The sequence below is a fragment of the Salmo salar genome, chromosome 01 (genome assembly GCF_965601325.2).
Source record: "Salmo salar chromosome 01, fSalSal1, whole genome shotgun sequence".
Taxonomy (NCBI): Eukaryota; Metazoa; Chordata; class Actinopteri; order Salmoniformes; family Salmonidae; genus Salmo; species Salmo salar.
Genome location: NC_138291.1, coordinates 67,187,686 through 67,208,171, shown reverse-complemented (window position 1 = coordinate 67,208,171; position 20,486 = coordinate 67,187,686). Strand labels below are relative to the sequence as shown.

At 40.6% G+C, this 20,486-nt stretch overlaps 1 protein-coding gene across 2 annotated transcripts in view; it reads right to left on the bottom strand.

Annotated features, from left to right (window-relative positions):
• Nucleotides 1-20,486, bottom strand: part of adam12b (ADAM metallopeptidase domain 12b) — a 169,787-nt gene that overhangs the window by 62,994 nt on the left and 86,307 nt on the right. For both annotated transcript variants that reach the window (XM_014204336.3, XM_014204340.3), the window contains exon 4: nucleotides 6,065-6,143. In XM_014204336.3, the coding sequence (XP_014059811.2) occupies nucleotides 6,065-6,143 (79 nt within the window). The remainder of the gene's footprint in view (nucleotides 1-6,064; nucleotides 6,144-20,486) is intronic.

Genomic DNA, 20,486 nt, shown 5'->3' with positions numbered 1-20,486 from the left:
ATAGAAATAGAAATACTAGAAAATCAAACATAGAAATACATAACATAGAACTAACCCAAAAAGCACAACACCACAAAACAAACACACCCCTGCCACGTCCTGACCAACTACAATAACAAAATTACCCCTTTACTGGTCAGGACGTGACAACTCCTGAACTTACTTAGGCTTGCATAACAAATGGTTGAATAGTTATTGACTCAAGACATTTAAGCTTTTGATTTTTAATGAAAAAAAGAAATTAAGATTCCACTTGGACTTTATTGGGTATTGTTTTTAGGCCAGTGACAATACATTGTAAATTCAGGCTGTAACACAACACAATGTGGAAAAAGTCAAGGAGTGTGAATACTTTCTGAAGGCACTGTAAATATGCTTATTCATTCATAACTATTGATACATTCTGCGATGGGTAAATATGGCTTTGACTCTGTAACAGAACATGTCAAAAGTTAGCTCTGAATTGCTTTAATACAGCACTACATTTAGACACCATGAATTGAAATATATTTCACGTCATTCATAAAGTTAGCTAGCTAGCTAGCTTATTTGCAAAAAAACTAGCCGAGTATTCATGACACATTGTAAATATCTGACTGTTACTAGGATAGTATTCTTTTCAAGACACAAGACCAAATGCATAAATAAGCCAACAAATATTAGTTAAATAAAATATAGAACAGTAAATAAAAATGTTCAATACTGAGTGTATAAAACATTAGGAACACCTGCTCTTTCTATGACAAACTGATCAGGTGAATCCAGCTGAAAGCTATGATCCTTTATTGATGTCACCTGTTAAATCCACTTCGATCAGTGTAGATGAAGGGGAGGAGACAGGTTAAAGAACAATTTTTAAGCCTTGAGACAATTGAGACATGGATGTTGTATGTGTGCCATTCAGAGGATGAATGGTAGTGCTGAACTATTAACCAAAATGTTGTTTTATAAAACAACTAATTTCCCGACGTCGGTTAAATTATTTGAATTCCATTTTTCTTTTTTTGTGTGCTCAATTTCTGTAGAGATAAATCAGTAGTTTCCAACAGGCCAATATTCTACATACTTTAGCGCAGAAAATGTGGTAATTAACTACAATGACCATAATTTATTTCGCACCCACTTAAACTTGGCCGGTCTGTTTGGAGAAGACACAGAGACTGAGAGAAGAAAGAACACTCAGTCTAGAGAATAGAAAGCAGTTGCTTCACGAGCCTGAAAATACATGTTCTAGCTGATTGATAGTTACTATTCACCAGTCATAAAAGTATGCCTTATTTACTTTGAAGAACTACTAAAAAAAAAAAATTGTCAGACAGCATAGGCAGCAGCTCTATAGAGATGAGATGATGACTTGGAATGAAATAATAAAGTCATCAAATAAAACAAATATTTTATTAAAATAAAGTAATGTTACTAAGTGATAAGCAATAATGGGCAGTCACTACCATCATGGGACTTTTATTAAAGATGCACTATGCAGAAATCGCTCCAGCATTTCCTGGTTGCTAAAATTCTAATAGTTTGCCTAATTTCAGTTTATGTGACAAAATAAGCAAGTATAGTGTAGAGAATCATTGCACCATCTAAACCGCTGTGAAGTATATTTTCCATAACCCGAAAATATTGTATTTTCAGCTGTTTGAAGCTGGTGTACAAAACCTAAAGTAAAAGACACAAATATTAACAGAAAGCATAGAAAGCATAGCGCACATAGACTGATCTACTGCTTCTTAGACTTGCTTTCAATGACGATCACAGATCTATAACTCATATTTCACCCAAATAGTTGCATACAGTATTACAACATTGGTGCCCAACGACCCATAAAAGAATGCACAACTCATCATACCTTGTAACAAATGGGGTATGGCAGCCAACGACCTTATAGAGTTCAACTTCTTTCAGCAAAAAAACAAGAAACTGCAGTTGCAGTGGGCTAAGGAACGAAAACACTGGACACTGGAGAATTGGAAAATTGCCTGGTCTGATGAATCTGGTTCCTGCTGCATGAATCTGGTTCCTGCGGTGTGTCAACATTGCAAGCTGGTGGTGTGATGGTTTGGGGTGTGTTTTCATGGCACACATTGGGCCCCTTGATAAAAGTGGAGCAACTTTGAATGTCACAGGATATCTGAACATCATTGCCATCAGGTGCATTTCTACATGGCAGCAGTGTATCCATCTGCAAATAGATTTTTCAGCAGAATAATGCCCCATGCCACAAGGCTAGGATTGTCCATGAATGATTCCACGTACATGACAGTGAATTCAGCTTACTGCAGTGGGCTGCCCAGTCACCAGATCTCAATCCAATTGAGCATCTGTGGGATGAGATGGAAAAGGCTATTCAGAGTAGAGATCCACTACCAGCCAACTTGACACAACTGTGGGAAGCATTGGACTCAACATGCCCTGTAGAAGGCTTTCGACACCTTGTAAAGTCCATGCCCCGACGAATTAAGGCTGTTTTGTGGGAAAAGGGGGGTGTAACTTAATATTAGGAAGGTGTTCCTAATGTTTTGTACACTCAGTGTATATTTTGTTTTGGATCAAGGTAGCTAGTAGCAAGCTAGGTAGCTGACAGCTAGAGATGACATGCAGGAGCTTGCATGGTCTACTTTGATGCCAATTTTAATTTTTTGAATCTGAGAGTAAATAAAGCGGAAAATATTGATAAAAGTCACATTGTCCGAGAGAGATTTACAGTTTTGAAAATGTCATGCAGACCTTGTTTGAAGTGGTTCTAAAATCCCCAATGGGAAAAATGAATGGTGACAAAACGATTGGAACCATTTCCATGTTTGACCGCTAGGTTTTGGGGCTCTATGTGACTGTGACTATAAACCATTTTCCATCCTCTTCCACTCAATTTCTTATGGTATGTCTTCAATGTCAAGATTTTTAGCAAGTTTTAAATGTTTTATTCCTTTCTTATTATATCAGCTCTACACACTGATACACTGACAAGATAATATGTTAACATCTCCTCCTACTTTACTTTATACCACCAATCATGTTCTGAAGAATGAGGAACATCACTGTGTATTTTAGCTTTGAGGAAAATAGATTGTCAATCAGTGCCAAATCACAAACCATTTCCCCTTCCACCTGCAAAGCACCTGTCAAACTGTCCTCACCTCTGCTCAATTAAGTCATATTTTCAAATCTCACTCCAGCTGTGAAGGGGGAACAAGCCTGCTAACTATGTTAAGCGAAAGGCTTTTGAAAATCACTAATGAGGCTTGGTTGGCTTGATTATCCCAGAATGCTTTAACACATTGTACCTGAAGGCTGGCCTAGAAAAGCCGCTGTGCTGTCCTGTTGTCAAACCTTCCTTCAACAGTTAAGCTAATTAATGTAAGGAAGAGTAGTTCAGTTGACCCAGATCTAAGTGCTGGCACTAACATTTGTGTACTTACAGTACCAACTAACTAAATCAAACTGTAAGCTAACGAAGCCAAATCGCCTTGACATCCATTGGAATATACTGTAGTTCTGGTTCTGGAGGACTTACGTTGTGCTTTGTGCAATAATGTAAATAGCATGATAACTAGCTCTACTTAAGGTACAGTTTCTTCATAAAATATTCTGTTGGTTCCAAGGTGGGTTTAAAATGGATTAAAATACTATGTAACGTCAAAGTGGAAGAAAAATTATAACATTTGTAAAATAATTATGAAAAATAAAACAATAATATAGCTTGATTACATAAGTATTTAACCCCCTGAGTCAATACATGTTAGCATCGTCAACGGCAGCAACTACAGCTATGAGACTTTCTGGGTAAGTCTCTAAGAGCTTTGCACATCTGGATTGTACAATATTTTCACATTATGATTTTTACAATTCTTCAAGCTGTGTCATGTTGGTTGTTGGTCATTGCCAGACAGCCATTTTCAAGTCTTGCTGATTTAAGTGAAAACCTAGGCCACTCAGGAACATTCAATGTTGTCTTGGTAAGCAACTGCAGAGTATATTTGGCCTTGTCTTTTACGTTATTGTCCTGCTGAAAGGTGAATTTGTCTCCCAGTGTCTGTTGGAAAGCAGACTGAACCAGGTTTTCCTCTTAGCTCTATTCCATTTCTTTTTATGCAAAAAAACCTCCCTAGTCCTTGCCGATGACAAGAATAGCCATAACATGATGCAGCCACCCCCATGCTTGAAAATATGAAGAGTGGTACTCAGTAATGTGTGTGGTGGTTAATTTCTGTATTACCAAATGAGGAGAAACAAACTTCACACCAGTCAGAGTTATACTTAACCTACATCTTTAATAATAAGAGCTTTGCAATAGCACTGACTTTCAACGATTCCCTATTTCTAATGAACCGTTGAGAGTGACAACACAAAAGTACAAAGATCTTTTATAGCCAAGATACACCCCTCTCAACCTACATGACGAACAACAGATACATCACAAGGTTAAGATTTGTATGAAAGACATCTATAATACATTGCAGATAGCATCTGCTGTGTCAACAGTTTTCATTGTATAGACCAGTGTCTGGTCCTATTCCAAACTGGAACCGTCTCTTCCTGGTACGGTATAGAACAGAAACACTAGCTCATCCAATGGCATAACTCAATTGTCAACTCTAGATACTCCCATCTCAAGTAAAACCCCTTCTTGACCCCACTCCTGGACAAGCTCACTGAGGGGAGTGAGTCTCTAGATCATATACTATCCCAGGATAAGTGCCACATCAGAGAGGACATACAATGGTTCCATACACAGCCATACACCTCCCCCCAATGCCAAAGGAGGGAGTGACTTGCGCACATACATTGTGGAGACAAGTAATTGGTTCCCCATTAATCATGCCATCCCTTCACATGGTTTAAGAATAGGTAAAGACACATTCACATATGAAGACAATGTTCCATCCTGTCCTCTTCCCTTTCTGATATTCTGCATAGCACCAGAGACATGTAAAAGACAAATCTGACCTCTCCCCTCTCTGGGCCCCAAGTGACTGAGCCCCAGCTGAGGGAAGAAGTGCAACTGCCAACACCAGAGTCCAAAGGGATACATTCTAATAACAAGTATATCACATAAGCATATTATGCAGATAAGACATCTTAATTATCTATGTTACCCAACTAATTCTGATTCATCCGCCAAATGTGTTGTGTTGGATTTGCCCCCAAAATAATGCTTTGTTTTCAGGACATAAAGTTAACTTCTTTGACAAATGTTTTTCAATTTTAATTTAGTGCCTTATGCTTCCTTATTCTCACTCTGTATTTTAGGTTAGTATTGTGGAGTTACTACAATGAGGTTCATCCATCCTCTGTTTTCTCTTATCACGGCCATTAAACTATGTAACTGTTTTAAAGTCACCATTGGCCTCATGGTGAAATCCTTGAGCGGTTTCCTTCCTCTCCAGCAACTGAGTAAGGAAGGACGTCTGTATCTTTGGAGTGACCGGGTGTATTTATAGACCATTCAAAGCCTAATAAAGAAATTCACCATGCTCAAAGGGATATGCAATGTCTGCTTTTGTAAAAAAAAAAATACCCATCTACCAATAGGTGCCCTTCTTTGCAAGGCATTGGAAAAACTCCCTGGTCTTTGTGGTTGAATCTGTGTTAGAAATTCACTGCTTGACTGAGGGACCTTACAGGTAATTGTATGTGTGGTGTACAGAGATAAGTTAGTCATTCAAAAATAATTTTAAACACTATTATTGCACACAGAGTGAGTCCATGCAACATATTATGTGACTTGTTAAGTGTATGTTTGCTCCTGAACTTACTTAGGCTTGCCATAACAAATGGGTTGTATACTTATTGACTCAAGACATTTCAGCTTTTCATTTTTAATTAATTAGCAAAAGTTTTAAAAAACATAATTCCACTTTGACATTATGGAGTATTATGTGAAGGCCAGTGATCCAAAATCTCAAGTTAATACATTTTAAATTCAGGGCCTTGAGGGCCATTTGATCCAAAAAACATAAGTTGAGTTCACATAACATTGTTAAAGGTCCATCCTTTAAAGTCAGCAGCACACAATGTTCATTCAGACATGAATGTCAGAAGCACTCAACCTCCAGCCTACCGTAGAGTTGTGAGCAGCACTGACGGGACTCCCATCCTCCAGGTAATGTGTCTCAGTGTAATGACTTGCAAACAGGCCCCTAAAAGAACAGAACAGAAAATAGACATCAAAACCTCAGCTCCACATCAAAAAATACATTCGCTTTTAGAGGACAAGAGAGAAGTTAGACACTGGTTTTTAATTGCCTTATACAGTATTTTCAATGACGTGTGTAAACTGTTAGTAATTAGGAATATGTGAAATATACAGCACTGGGAAGCTAGAGGAGTCGGTGGCAGGGTTTGGGAGTGACCTTGAATGACATATTGTCGCACTTTGAAGAATCCCTGATGAGTTAATTATAGTATTTATATATGTGTGTGTGTGTGTGTGTGTGTGTGTGTGTGTGTGTGTGTGTGTGTGTGTGTGTGTGTGTGTGTGTGTGTGTGTGTGTGTGTGTGTGTGTGTGTGTGTGTCACTACAGGCCATGAACAGATTGACATGGTGAGTCCCATCACAAGCATTGGCTGAGGAGTAGCAGGAACACCCATCTCTACAGCTGCATAATCAAAGATACATCTGAGGGGATGGTCACAGAAACATACAATACATGACCAAAAGTACAGTGCATTCGGAAAATACTCAGGCCCCTTGACTTTTTCCACATTTTGTTACGTTACAAACTTATTATAAAATGGACGTAAAAAAAAAATTCTTCATCAATCTACACACAATACTCCATAATGACAAAGCAAAAAACGGTTTTTGGACATTTTTGCACGTTTATTAAATATAGAAAACAGAAATACCTTATTTACATAAGTATTCAGACCCTTTGCTATGAGATTCGAAATTGGGCTCAGGTGCATCCTGTTTAAATTGACCATCCTTGAGATGTTTCTACAAATTGACTAGAGTGCAACTGTGGTAAATGAAATTGATTGGATATTATTTGGAAAGGCACATAAGGTGCCACGGTTGACACTGCATGTCAGAGAAAAAAAACAGGCCATGAGGTCGGATAATTTGGACGTAGAGCTCCGAGACAGGATTGTGTCGAGGCACGGATCTGGGGAAGGGTACAAAACATTTCTGCAACATTGAAGGTCCCCAAGAACATGGTGGCTTCCTTCATTCTTAAATGGAACAACTTTGGAACGACCAAGACTCTTCCTAGGGCTGGCCAACCGGCCAAACTGAGCAATTAGGGGAGAAGGGCCTTGGTGAGGGAGGTGACCAAGAACCCGATGGTCACTCTGACAGAGCTCCAGAGTTCCTCTTTGGAGACGGGAGAACATTCCAGAAGGACAACAATCTCTGCAGCACTCTACCAATCAGGCCTTTATGGTAGAGTTGCAACACGGAAGCCAATCCTCAGTAAAAGGCACATGACAGGCCGCTTGGATTTTGCCAAAAGGCACCTAAATGACGAGAAACAAGATTCTTTGGTCTAACGAAACCAAGATTGAACTCTTTGGCCTGAATGCCAAGCGTCAAGTCTTGAGGAAACCTGGCAACATCCCTGAAGTGAAGCATGGTGGTGGCAGCATCATGCTGTGGGGATGTTTTTCAGCGGCAGGGACTAGGAGACTAGTCAGGATTGAGGGAAAGATGAACAGAGCAAAGTACAGAGAGATCCTTGATGAAAACCTGCTCCAGAGCACTCAGGACCTCAGACTGGGGCGAATGTTCACCTTCCAACAGGTTATCGACCCTAAGCACACAGCCAAGACAATGCAGCAGTGGCTTCTGGACAAGTCTCTCAATTTCCTTGAGTGGCCCAGCTAGAGCCTGGACTTGAACTCAATCGAACATCTCTGAAGAGACCTGAAAATAGCTGTGCAGCAACTCTCCCCAACCAACCTGACAGAACTTAAGAGAATCTGCAGAGAAAATGGGAGAAACTCCCCAAATACAGGTGTGCCAAGCTTGTAGCGTCATACCCAAGAAGAGGGTGTAATCGCTGCCAAAGGTGCTTCAACAAAGTACTGAGTAATGGGTCTGAATACTTATAATTGTGATATTTCCCCCCATAAAAATATTATACATTTGCAAAAATTCGAAAAACCTGTTTTTGCTTTGTCATAATGGGGTATTGTGTGTAGATTGGTGAGGGGGAAAAAAATATTTAATCAATTTTAAAATAAGGCTGTAACTTAACAAAACATGTAAAAAGTAAAGGGGTCTGAATACTTTCTGAATGCACCGCATGTGGACACCTGCTCGTCGAACATCTTATTACAAAATCATGGGCATTATTATGGAGTTGGTCCCCACTTTGCTGTTACAACAGCCTCCATTTCCGGAAAGGCTTTCCACTAGATGTTAGAATATTGCTGTGGGGACTTGCTTCCATTCAGCCACAAGAGCATTAGTGAGGTCGGGCACTGATGTTGGGCAATTAGGCCTGGCTCACAGTCGGCATTCCAATTTATCCCAAAGGTGTTTGATGAGGTTGAGGTCAGGGCCAGTTAAGTTCTTCAACACCAATCTTGACAAACCATTTCTGTATGGACCTCGCTTTGTGCATGGGGGTATTGTCATGATGAAATAGGAAAGGGCCTTCCCCAACCTGTTGCCACAAAGTTGGAAGCAAAGAATCGTGTAGAATGTCATTGTATGCTGTAGCGTTAAGATTTCCCTTCACTGGAAATAAGGGGCCTAGCCCAAATCATGAAAAACAACCCCAGACCATCATTCCTTTTCCACCAAAGTTTACAGTTGGGACTATGCATTCGCGCAAGTAGTGTTCTCCTGGCATCCGCCAAAGCCAGATTCGTCCATTGGACTGCCAGATGGGGAAAAGTCATTCATCACTCCAGAGAACGTGTTTCCACTGCTCCAGAGTCCAATGGCGGCGAGCTTTACACCACTCCAGCCGAAGCTTGGCATTGCGCATGGTGATCTTAGGCTTGTGTGCAGCTGCTCGGCCATGGAAACACATTACATGAAGCTCCCGACGAACAGTTATTGTGTTGATGTTGCTTCCAGAGGCAGTTTGGAACTCGGTAGTGAGTGTTGCAACCGAGGACAGACGATTTATACGCGCTTTAGCACTCGGCGGTCCTGTTCTGTGAGCTTGTGTGGCCTAACCACTTCACGGCTGAGCCATTGTTGCTCCTAGACGTTTCCACTTCACAATAACAGCACTTACAGTTGACCGGAGTAGTTCTAGCAGGGCAGAAATTGCATCCTATGACGGTGCCACGTTGAAAGTCACTGAACTCTTCACTAAGACCATTTTACTGCCAATGTTTGTCTATCAAATCAAATCAAATTTTATTGGTCACATACACATGGTTAGCAGATGATAATGTGAATGTAGCGAAATCCTTGTGCTTCTAGTTCCAACCATGCAGTAATATCTAACAAGTAATCTAACAATTTCACAACAACTACCTCATACACACAAGTGTAAAGGAATGACTAAGAATATGTACATGTAAATATATGGATGAGCGATGGCCGAACGGCATAGGCAAGATGCAGCAGATGGTATAGAGTACAGTATATACATAAGAGATGAGTAATGTAGGGTATGTAAACATTATATAAAGTGGCATTGTTTAAAGAGACTAGTTTTATTTATTACATCCAATTTTTAATTATTAAAGTGGCTAGAGATTTGAGTCAGCGTGTTGGCAGCAGCCACTCAATGTTAGTGATGGCTGTTTAACTGTGTGATGGCCTTGAGATAGAAGCTGTTTTTCAGTCTCTCGGTCCCAGCTTTGATGCACCTGTATTGACCTCGCCTTCTGGATCACAAGCAGTGGCTCGGGTGGTTGTTGTCCTTGATGATCTTTTTGGCCTTCCTGTGACATCGGGTGGTGTAGGCGTCCTGGAGGGCAGGTAGTTTGCCCCCGGTGATGCGTTGTGCAGACCTCACGACCCTCTGGAGAGCCTTACGGTTGTGGGCGGAGCAGTTGCCGTACCAGACGGTGATACAGCCCGACAGGATGCTCTCGATTGTGCATCTGTAAAAGGGTTGTTGCGCCTTCTTCACCACGCTGTCTGTGTGGGTGGACCATTTGACTTTGACCGTGATGTGTACGCCAAGGAACTTAAAACTTCCCACCTTCTCCACTACTGTCCCGTCGATGTGGATAGGGGGGTGCTCCCTCTGCTGCTTCCTGAAGTCCATGATCATCTCCTCTGTTTTGTTGACGTTGAGTGTGAGGTTATTTTCCTGACACCACACTCCGAGGGCCCTCACCTCCTCCATGTAGGCCGTCTCGTCGTTGTTGGAAATCAAGCCTACCACTGTTGTGTTGTCTGCAAACTTGATGATTGAGTTGGAGGCGTGCATGGCCATGCAGTCATGGGTGAACAGGGAGTACAGGAGAGGGCTGAGAACGCACTCTTGTGGGGCCCCAGTATTGAGGATCAGCAGGGTGGAGATGTTGTTTCCTACCCTCACCCCCTGGGGAAGACCCGTCAGAAAGTCCAGGACCCAGTTGCACAGGGCAGGGTCGAGACCCAGGGTCTCGAGCTTAATGTCGAGTTTGGAGGGTACTGTGGTGTTAAATGCTGAGCTGTAATCAATGAACAGCACTCTTACATAGGTATTCCTCTTGTCCAGATGGGTTAGGGCAGTGTGCAGTGTGATTGCGTCGTCTGTGGACCTATTGGGGCAGTAAGCAAATTGGAGTGGGTCTAGGGTGTCAAGTAGAGTGGAGGTGATATGATCCTTGACTAGTCTCTCAAAGCACTTCATGATGACGGAAGTGAGTGCTTCGGGGCGATAGTCGTTTAGCTCAGTTTCCTTAGCTTTCTTGGGAACAGGAACAATGGTGGCCCTCTTGAAGCATGTGGGAACAGTCCGTAAACACACCAGCCAGCTGGTCTGCGCATACTCTGAGGACGCGGCTAGAGATGCCGTCTGGGCCGGCAGCCTTGTGAGGGTAAACACGTTTAAATGTTTTACTCACGTTGGCGCGGTGAAGGAGAGCCCGCAGGTTTTGGTAGCGGGTCGTGTCAGTGGCACTGTATTGTCCTCAAAGCGAGCAAAGAAGTTGTTTAGTTTGTCTGGGAGCAAGACGTCGGTGTCCGCGACGGGGCTGGTTTTCTTTTGACTGTAGACCCTGCCACATACGTCTCGTGTCTGAGCCGTTGAATTGTGACTCTACTTTGTCTCTATACTGACGCTTAGCTTGTTTGATTGCCTTGCGGAGGGAATAGCTACACTGTTTGTATTCGGTCATGTTTCCGGTCGCCTTGCCTTGAATAAAATCAGTGGTTCGTGCTTTCAGTTTTGCGCGAATGCTGCCATTAATCCACGGTTTCTTGTTGGGGAAGGTTTGGGGATTGCATGTGCTCGATTTTATACACCTGTCAGCTATGGGTATGGCTGAAATAGCCGAATCCACTAATTTGAAGGGGTTTCCACATACTTTTGTATATATAGTGTATTTAGAAGTGTGTGTGTGTGTGTGTGTGTTTGTGTGAGATCAAGAGTAAGAGTTTGCATATGTTTGAGTAGGTCAGCGGCGGTCAGTGCCATTTAAGATGATTGAGGATGATTTTTTTTCATGAGCATGGCCTTATTTCTATTACAGCATATTGGATGACACTCATTCATATTCCATTCACCAAGTTCAATGTAACAGTAATAGGTTTAGGGTACTACATGATACTCAAATTTTCCCTATACCCATCATGAGGTTGCTACAACCTAGCCTATGATTTAAAGTTTACAATGTAGGTGCACACAGGTCGAGAGACAAATATGAGGTAGTCATATGTCACCAAATAATTGATTAATGCACACTATTTTGCAAAGAAGGTCTACAGTAGCTTCAACAGCACTCTGTAGAGTAGAACCATGGTGTAGCTGGAGGACAGCTAGCTTCTGTCCTCCTCTGGGTACATTGACTTCAATACAAAACCTAGGAGGCTCAAGGTTCTCACCCCCTTCCATAGACTTACACAGTAATTATGACAACTTCCGGAGGATGTCCTCCAACCTATCAGAGCTCTTTCAGCATGAAGTGACATGTTGTCCACCCTATCAAGGATCAGAGAATTAATCTATTACTGAAAGCATAAGCTACAGCAAGCTAGCACTGCAGTGCATAACATGTGGTGAGTAGTTGACTCAAAGAGTGAGAAAGACAATAGTTGAACAGTTTTGAACAAATACATTTCTTCCAAAATGAAGGAGAAGCAAGAGAGAAATATAAATACAGAGAGATTGTCATTTAAAAAAAACGTTCAGTTTCACTTACTTAGGTAGCAAATTCAGCTAGCTAGTTTAGACTACTGAAACACCCTGCTCAAACAGAAGGATGCTATGTTAGCTAGCTGGTTATGACTATCCAACACAACACTGACACTCTTCCAAGTCAAGGTAAGCTTTTGGTTTTACAAACGTATTCCTGCCGGGCGGTGTAACTGCTTACTGACTAAGCACTGTAACGTTACTGCATGATTGTAGCGGGTTTACTAACGTGTTAGTGCTATTAGCTATGCTGACTATGATGTCACTTTAGCTAATATGGGGACAACGATGTAGGCTGTGAGTAGCGGTTCGGCTTGGAAAGATTTTTTCACCTGGTCAAATACAGCTGATGTGTTGTGCATTGAAGTCCACAAGCGAAGGGAAGAGGAGAGCGCATGGATGCAAGAAGGAATACAACATGGCTGTGTGTTTACGCGTGATCAGGGGTGTATTCGTTCTGCCAATTCTGTTGAAAAACGTTTCATAAATGGAAGCAAACAGAACAAAATGGGGATAAACATACTTGAATTTGTCCAATAGAAACTCTCGTTTGCAACTGTTGGACTAATGATGACATCCTATATCAGCTAGATGCAGGCAAGAGTGTCACTGTCTGTCCATTCCAGGTATCACCTGGAAAGCATTTCAATTAAAATGTGTGTATACAGTACCAGTCAAAAGTTTGGACACACCTACTCATTCAAGGGTTTTTCTTTATTTTTACAATTTTCTACATTGTAGAATAATAGTGAAGACTTCACAACTATGAAATAACACATGGAATCATGTAGTAACCAAAAAAGTGTTATACATTTTAGATTTTATATTCTTCAAAGTAGCCACCCATTGCCTTGATTACAGCTTTGCACACTCTTGGCGATCTCTCAACCAACTTCATGAGGTAGTCACCTGGAATGCATATCAATTAACAGGTGTGGCATGTTAAAAGTTAATTAGTGGATTGATTTTCCTTCTTAATGTGTTTGAGCCAATCAGTTGTGTTGTGACAAGGTTATACAGAACATGGTAAAAGACCAAGTCCATATTATGGCAAGAACAGTTTGGGATGAGTTGGACCACAGAGTGAAGGAAAACAGCCAACAAGTGCTCAGCATATGTGGGAACTCCTTCAAGACTGTTGGAAAAGCATTCCAGGTGAAGCTGGTTGAGAGAATGCCAAGAGTGTGCAAAGCTGTCATCAAGGCAAATGGTGGCTACTTTGAATGGTAAAAGACCAAGTCCATATTATGGCAAGAACAGTTCAAATAAGCAAAGAGAAATGACAGTCCATCCTTACTTTAAGACATGAAGGTCAGTCAATCCAGAAAATGTAAAGGACTTTGAAAGTTTCTTCTAGAGCAGTCGCAAAAACCATCAAGTGATATGATGAAACTGGCTCTCATGAGGACCGCCACAGGAAAGGAAGACCCAGAGTTACCTCTGCTGCAGAGAATAAGTTCATTAGAGTTACCAGCCTCAGAAATTGCAGCCCCAAAAAATGCTTCACAGAGTTCAAGTAATAGACACATCTCAACATCAACTTTTCAGAGGAGACTACGTGAATCAGGCCTCCATGGTCGAATTGCTGAAAAGAAACCACCACTAAAGGACACCAATACGAATAAGTGACTTGCTTGGGACAAGAAACACGAACAATGGACATTAGACTAGTGGAAATCTGTCCTTTGGTCTGATGAGTCCAATTTGAGATTTTTGGTTCCAACCGCCATGTCTTTGTGAGATGCAGAGTAGGTGAACGAATGACCTCCGCATGTGTGGTTCCCACCATAAAGCATGGAGGAGGAGGTGTGATGGTGTGGGGGTGCTTTGCTGGTGACACTGTCTGTGATTTATTTAGAATTCAAGGCACACTTAACCAGCATGGCTACCACAGCATTCTGTAGCGATACGCCATTCCATCTGGTTTGCGCTTAGTGGGACTATAATTTGCTTTTCAACAGAAAAATTACCCAAAACCCACCTCCAGGCTGTGTAAGGGCTATGTGACCAAGAAGGAGAGTGATGGAGTGCAGCATCAGATGACCTGGCCTCCACAATCACCTGACCTCAACTCAATTGAGATGGTTTGGGATGAGTTGGACCGCAGAGTGAAGGAAAACAGCCAACAAGTGCTCAGCATATGTGGGAACTCCTTCAAGACTGTTGGAAAAGCATTCCAGGTGAAGCTGGTTGAGAGAATGCCAAGAGTGTGCAAAGCTTTCATCAAGGCAAATGGTGGCTACTTTGAACAATGTAAAATATATTTTGATTTGTTTAACACTTTTTTGGTTACTAAATGATTCAATTTGTGTTATTTCATAGTTTTGATGTCTTCATTATTATTTTACAATGTAGAAAATATAAAAAATAAAGAAAAACCCTTGAATGAGTAGGTGTGTCGAAACTTTTGACTGGTCCTGTATTTAGTATAGTTTTATCTAAAAATGATAACTTTTTAAAATGTTTTACCATTTCTATTTTTATGAAATTCACTGAGGAGGATGGTCCTCCCCTTCCTCCGCTGAGGAACCTCCACTGGTGTAGGCATAGCTGGGTCTGTAGGTAGCTGAGTGCTGTCCTCCAAAACTGTATCTCAAATACTTTACAGAGTGCTTATTTCTAAGAAGTAAGTTTCGAGGTGCTACATTTAAGTCTGTTAGAAAGTATTTGTGGCTTGTGCAAGCAGAACAAGAACATCTGTCCATTCTGTTCAGGAACAAATGAGTGAGCATCCTACATGCTTCATTGAGTGTTTGCATATGTTTACGTGTTACCTTGCTAGTGTGTAAGAGGAAGAAAACTGAGTCTGAGTACAGGAATATTCAGAGGAACAAGATTAACTGGATTACTGTACCGCAATATAGATACTACAGTAAGAAAAAGAGGAGTGAGCCAAATTGACATATCAGACACTGAAAAGCTACTGTACAGTTTGAGTTGAGTGGAAAATATCTGAGAAAATATCACTCCCCACTACGTTGACCCATATTTGAGTAAATCTATTTATTTATTTATTTTTAAATCATAATTTAATCACGATACAATTCTGCTGGGGTGGATGGAGAGGATTTGAGGAATCAGTCGGTGGGATAATAAAATAAAAATAGGACCCAGTGTGCGTCGAAGTCCCAGCAGGAAGCTCTCTAGCTATCCTACGCTGTTTACTGCTGACCAAAATGTAGGATTAGATGAGGAGGGATTAGTCAATCATGTCAACATTCACATTTCAACATTCTTTAGGAGGTATACCAAAAATGAGAGCTGGATTGAAGCTTAGCGCTCCTGTTTTAAAGCTCTATGTCTTACCTACAGTATGACATAACTGTTGTTTTAATAAATCACAATCTTTATCTTACAATTAGCAACACACCACATTAATATCAATAAACCAGAAGCGGGTAAATACAGTACACAGTGGTGTTGTCTCATTGAAAATGTATTAAGCTACACTGGGGACCTACATTAGAGCATAAGGTCAGTTTCATAGACCGGCTACAGTAGGGACTGGCATGTACAGGATAAGAGGATATGTTCAGAGTCCAAACAGGATTTGTGTCAAGCTAATGCTAATTCCATGCGAATGCTAAAGAGGAGTTTTTGGGGCACGTTTGGAAGCTGGGCTTTGGCAGAGTTGTCCTTGTGTAAGGTTCCATGACATACATTAGAGCAGCAGCCACTGGTTTCATGTGATGAAATCCTGCTGTAATCATCTCCTTGGCACAGGGCAGATGGTGCATATTAGTTAATGGGTGTATGGCGTCTGTATGTGCAGCCTACTTTGCCTCTTGGCTAAACATTACCAGTGCTCTATGGTTGGTTGGTTCTTTGAGGTAGATAAAGCTTTGAGACTGCCTGATTGTGTGGTAGAATTCCACAAGGCAAACAATATTAAGTTAATTATGTGATATGAAAAATATAGATCCATTCTTGGTACGTACTGTATCCTATATTCTTACAAAAATTAGAATAAGTCATCATGGTATGCTTTGAATTTTTTTTCAAGAATAGATACTTCATACGCTTGTTGGACCTCAAGATACCGCTTCCTCACCAGGCAGCACACTCTTGAGAAAAGAAAAGATAGAGAGAATTCTCTTTTTCCCATGGATATTGAAACAGCTCAATTTGATTACGCCCCCCTTAAGTAATGACTGCCCACCAGTGGCCCTCTTTTTGTCAAGAGGTACAGGCAGCCAATCAAATGACATTTAGATGGCTGAGAACTTCAAAGTAGCTGGTAGAGCCTTTGATCTCGTCTCGTAGGAATCAGCGTGACAGTCACCAGAATCCTTAGCACAAACCCAGCATGAATTCCGAATGCACAGCTGTCATTTTTTATATCAACACTTCAGTGTGCCAACAGTGTTATGGATGGTATTTCTATAGTGATTGGGGAGTAATGGAACTACGTGTTGAGAGGCGGTGAAATGAATTTTGTGTCACAAATAGAAATTGGATAAGTCGTACCGTAATGAATTGTTTTCGGTTGATTTAAACCCACATGAAAAAACACTATAGTATACTATGGTATAAATACTATAGTATTCACTGTAGTGTTTTTTTGTCGACTTTACTGTAATATTCACTGTAGTGTTTTGCAGACATGACTGTAGTATACTGTAGTATTAACAGTTTACTATAGTTTAAATACTGTAGTAAAAAAACTGTGTAAGGGATAATCAACAAGGGCCTATGTGTTCAATGGAAAATAATAAACAACGTCAAAGGTGTGTTCCACAATGCGTCCGCGGAACTAACCTTCCACGATTATCTATTTTATCCCTTTTTATTCAGGGGTGAAAGTAAGGCGGAAAATCATTCATAACATTTTTTGGTGTTTTGTAAGTGATGCCTCTTTACATTTATCAAATGGCACTGTATGAGTGCAGGAATTATTTTAAAGTGGAGTAGGTTAATAGTTGGAATAGTAACTGAAGTCTGGACACTGACTGTAGGCCTCACATGTAGCCTATTATAATTAACTCCTCCTGAAGTTAATGTTCCTCACAGAAAATTAATAATAGACCAAATGTTCATTTTGTTTCAGGAACTGGAGTGGAGAAATATGATTTATTTGTTTCAGCATCTTGAGAGAATGTGAATACGTGCTTAGGGACTTGTTGTTTAGCCTAACGTACAATTTCTTTCAGCGACATAAAAGCTGACAGTATATCATTTTCAACCACATAATATGCATCCAAGACGAACTGAAATACTATCTGAAACATGTTGGATCATTTTCATGGCTTTGCATTTCCTTAAATCCGGTCATATGTCATTTGGAAATCTCCCTGGTCCCTAAACGTCCTTGCTCCATGAGAGATCCAGAAATGAAAGAGAAAACTTGACCAATGTCAACTAACTTGTTGATGATGCATTGATCATTCTATCGATTTATGACATTACCCTGGTGAGCAAGGCTTTATTTAGTATTCTAGACAAGCATCAAGTAATGACAGAAGAGAAGCTGCATGTATCTAATTATAGACAAGTTGACTAACAAATAGCCTATCGAATGTCGGAAATTATATAACAAAAATATAATTTCAAAGATTTTACAGTTCATATAAGGAAATCAGTCAATTGAAATAAATGTATTAGGCCCTAATCTATTGATTTCACATGACTGGGCAGGGGTGCAGCCATATGTGGGGCCTTGGAATGCGTAGGCCCACCCACTTGGCAGCCAGGCCAACCCACTGGGTAGCCAGGCCCAGCCAATCAGAATGAGTTTTTCCCCACAAAATTGATTTATTACAGACAGAAATAATTCTAGGTACCGCTAAGCTTTTTGTGCATATGGAAAATGTTGGGGATTTTTTATTTCAGCTCATGAAACATGGTGTATATTCAGAAAAATATCTAAATGAGGCTTGAAAACAATTATTTTCCCGCACCCCATGTCCTTCTGCTTCCCTGAGTAACGTGTGCAGGTTATGAGCCTCATGAGATAGCCTAATTGTTTGACAATCAGATGAAAACATAATGACTGGTTGTGTTCATGCCACATTACTGTCACATCCTGACCATAGTAAGATGTTATTTTCTATGGTAGAGTAGGTCAGGGCGTGACAGGGGGTGTTTTGTGTTTTTTATGTTTTCTATTTCTATGTTCTTAGGTTCTAGTTTTTGTATTTCTATGTTGGCTTGTTTGGGATGATCTCCAATTGGAGGCAGCTGGTCCTCGTTGTCTCTAATTGGAGATCATATTTAAGTAGGGGTTTTTCTTCCTGGGTTTTGTGGGTGATTATTTTTGAGTAGTGTTTGTTCTCTTCTGCGTCACGGTTTGTTGTTTTTGTCTATTCAGTTATTTTGATGTATTGCATGAGTTTCACAGAGTACATAAAATGTGGAGCTACACACACGCTGCACTTTGGTCCACTACTCCTTTTGACAGCCGTGACAATTACAAATCTGTACTATTAGGCAGTGTTTCGGTTTCAAGACCACGTATTGGGTGTCTTGGTCTTGTCTAGGTGTCAGTCGGTCTCAGACAGTGAGGACTATTAATTTCTTCTTGAGACCAGCAGAGTAAAAAACTCATAATTATTAGCTTCCATTTAGTCAGTGCATAAAAGCGCTTCGCCAGGCCAAATATATACACTCCTTTCTTGAAACATTAATATCTTATCGCCTATTGAAACCTGGGATTCCTACTTTACTCGTAACATTACTGTCCTTTACCTTCATTGAAAAATATCTTCAAACTTTGTCCCAATTTCCTTGACTGTAAAACACAAAGGGCCAGTGATGTCGTGGAGGCTACACACAGGTATACGCCCTATACCCACTTTTTGTCAGTGGGAATTGCCTATACTCACTTCTTAATCCCTACTGTTGTGGATAAAAGTAATGTAGTGGAGATATACGACTTATTCATTATGTAGAACGACAGACAAATCATGCACAAAGTAGCCTACACAATCGCAAAACACGTGAAATATATCCACATGCTTGCAGCACACAGCCTAGTTTCAGAAGAATATCATCTGCAGGCAGCAAGCGCGCTCAGCTCGCAACTGGTTGTCGCATGGAGCAGCTCACAGAAGAATGACATCAGTAGCCGTTAGGATAGGAAAGATGTTTGAATTTATGATATCTACCAGTTAATGCTAAGGGAACAATGGGTACGCAAACCAGGTATTGAAAAAGTTTGGTGCTTAGTCTTGGTTAGTAGGCTATTTGTGATGTGCAATCCAGTCATCATGCGCTGTTTGCATGAACATTCTTAAATGCTTTTCCAAAAAAACATCCCAATTGTTTTGCTCAATTGAATTAAATGTAAATTAAAGTGTTTGATATGCAATGCAATCTCCTCGTAAGGAATAGTATCGAGTGTCCTGGAGAGAAGGCAAACGTTTCTAGCTATGCCAGGCAAAATCGTCCATCATCAGCACGTTATGGATGTAACCAAATTTATGTCAATAAAAACAGCTTAAACAAATGCAATTGCAGTTACCGTAATTTCCGGACTATTAAGCGCACCTGAATATAAGCCACACCCACTGAATTAAAAAATATATATTATTTTGAACATAAATAAGCCGCACATGTCTATAAGCCGCAGGTGCCTACCGGTACATTGAAACAAATGAACTTTACACAGGCTTTAACGAAACACGGCTTGTAACAAAAATAAATAGGCATTAACGAAACATGGCTTGTAACAAAAAATAAATAAATTTGCAGTAAGCTTTAGTTGTCTTTTTGCACTGAGTCAATTCCACACGCTGCTGTTTCCAACGTCTTATCATCGACTCATTAAGACCAAGCTCCCGTGCAGCAGCTCTATTTCCTTTTCCAACAGCCAGATCAATCGCCTTCAACTTGAAAGCTGCATCATATGCATTTCTCCGTGACTTTGCCATGATGAGGGTGACAAAATGACTACCGTAATCAGAATGATGGGAAGTTTGAGAGCGCTCAATTTAATCTAAACAGTAAACAAAAAAGTTGTTTGACCTTAACCCGTTCGGCAATTTCATTGGTCTAATGAAAACTTCATGCCGCCAAAAAACTGAGCACGTCACAGAATGTGTTTTCTTGTAAAAAAAAATTTGAAAGTGGGAAAAATCCATATATTAGCCGCGTCATTGTTTAAGCCGCGAGGCTCAAAGCGTGGGAAAAAAGTTGCGGCTTATAGTCCGGAATTTACAGTACTAATCTGTTATTCTGGCTGCATAGGTTGTGACTGTGTTAGCCGTAGCTCTTTGGCTAGCTAACAAG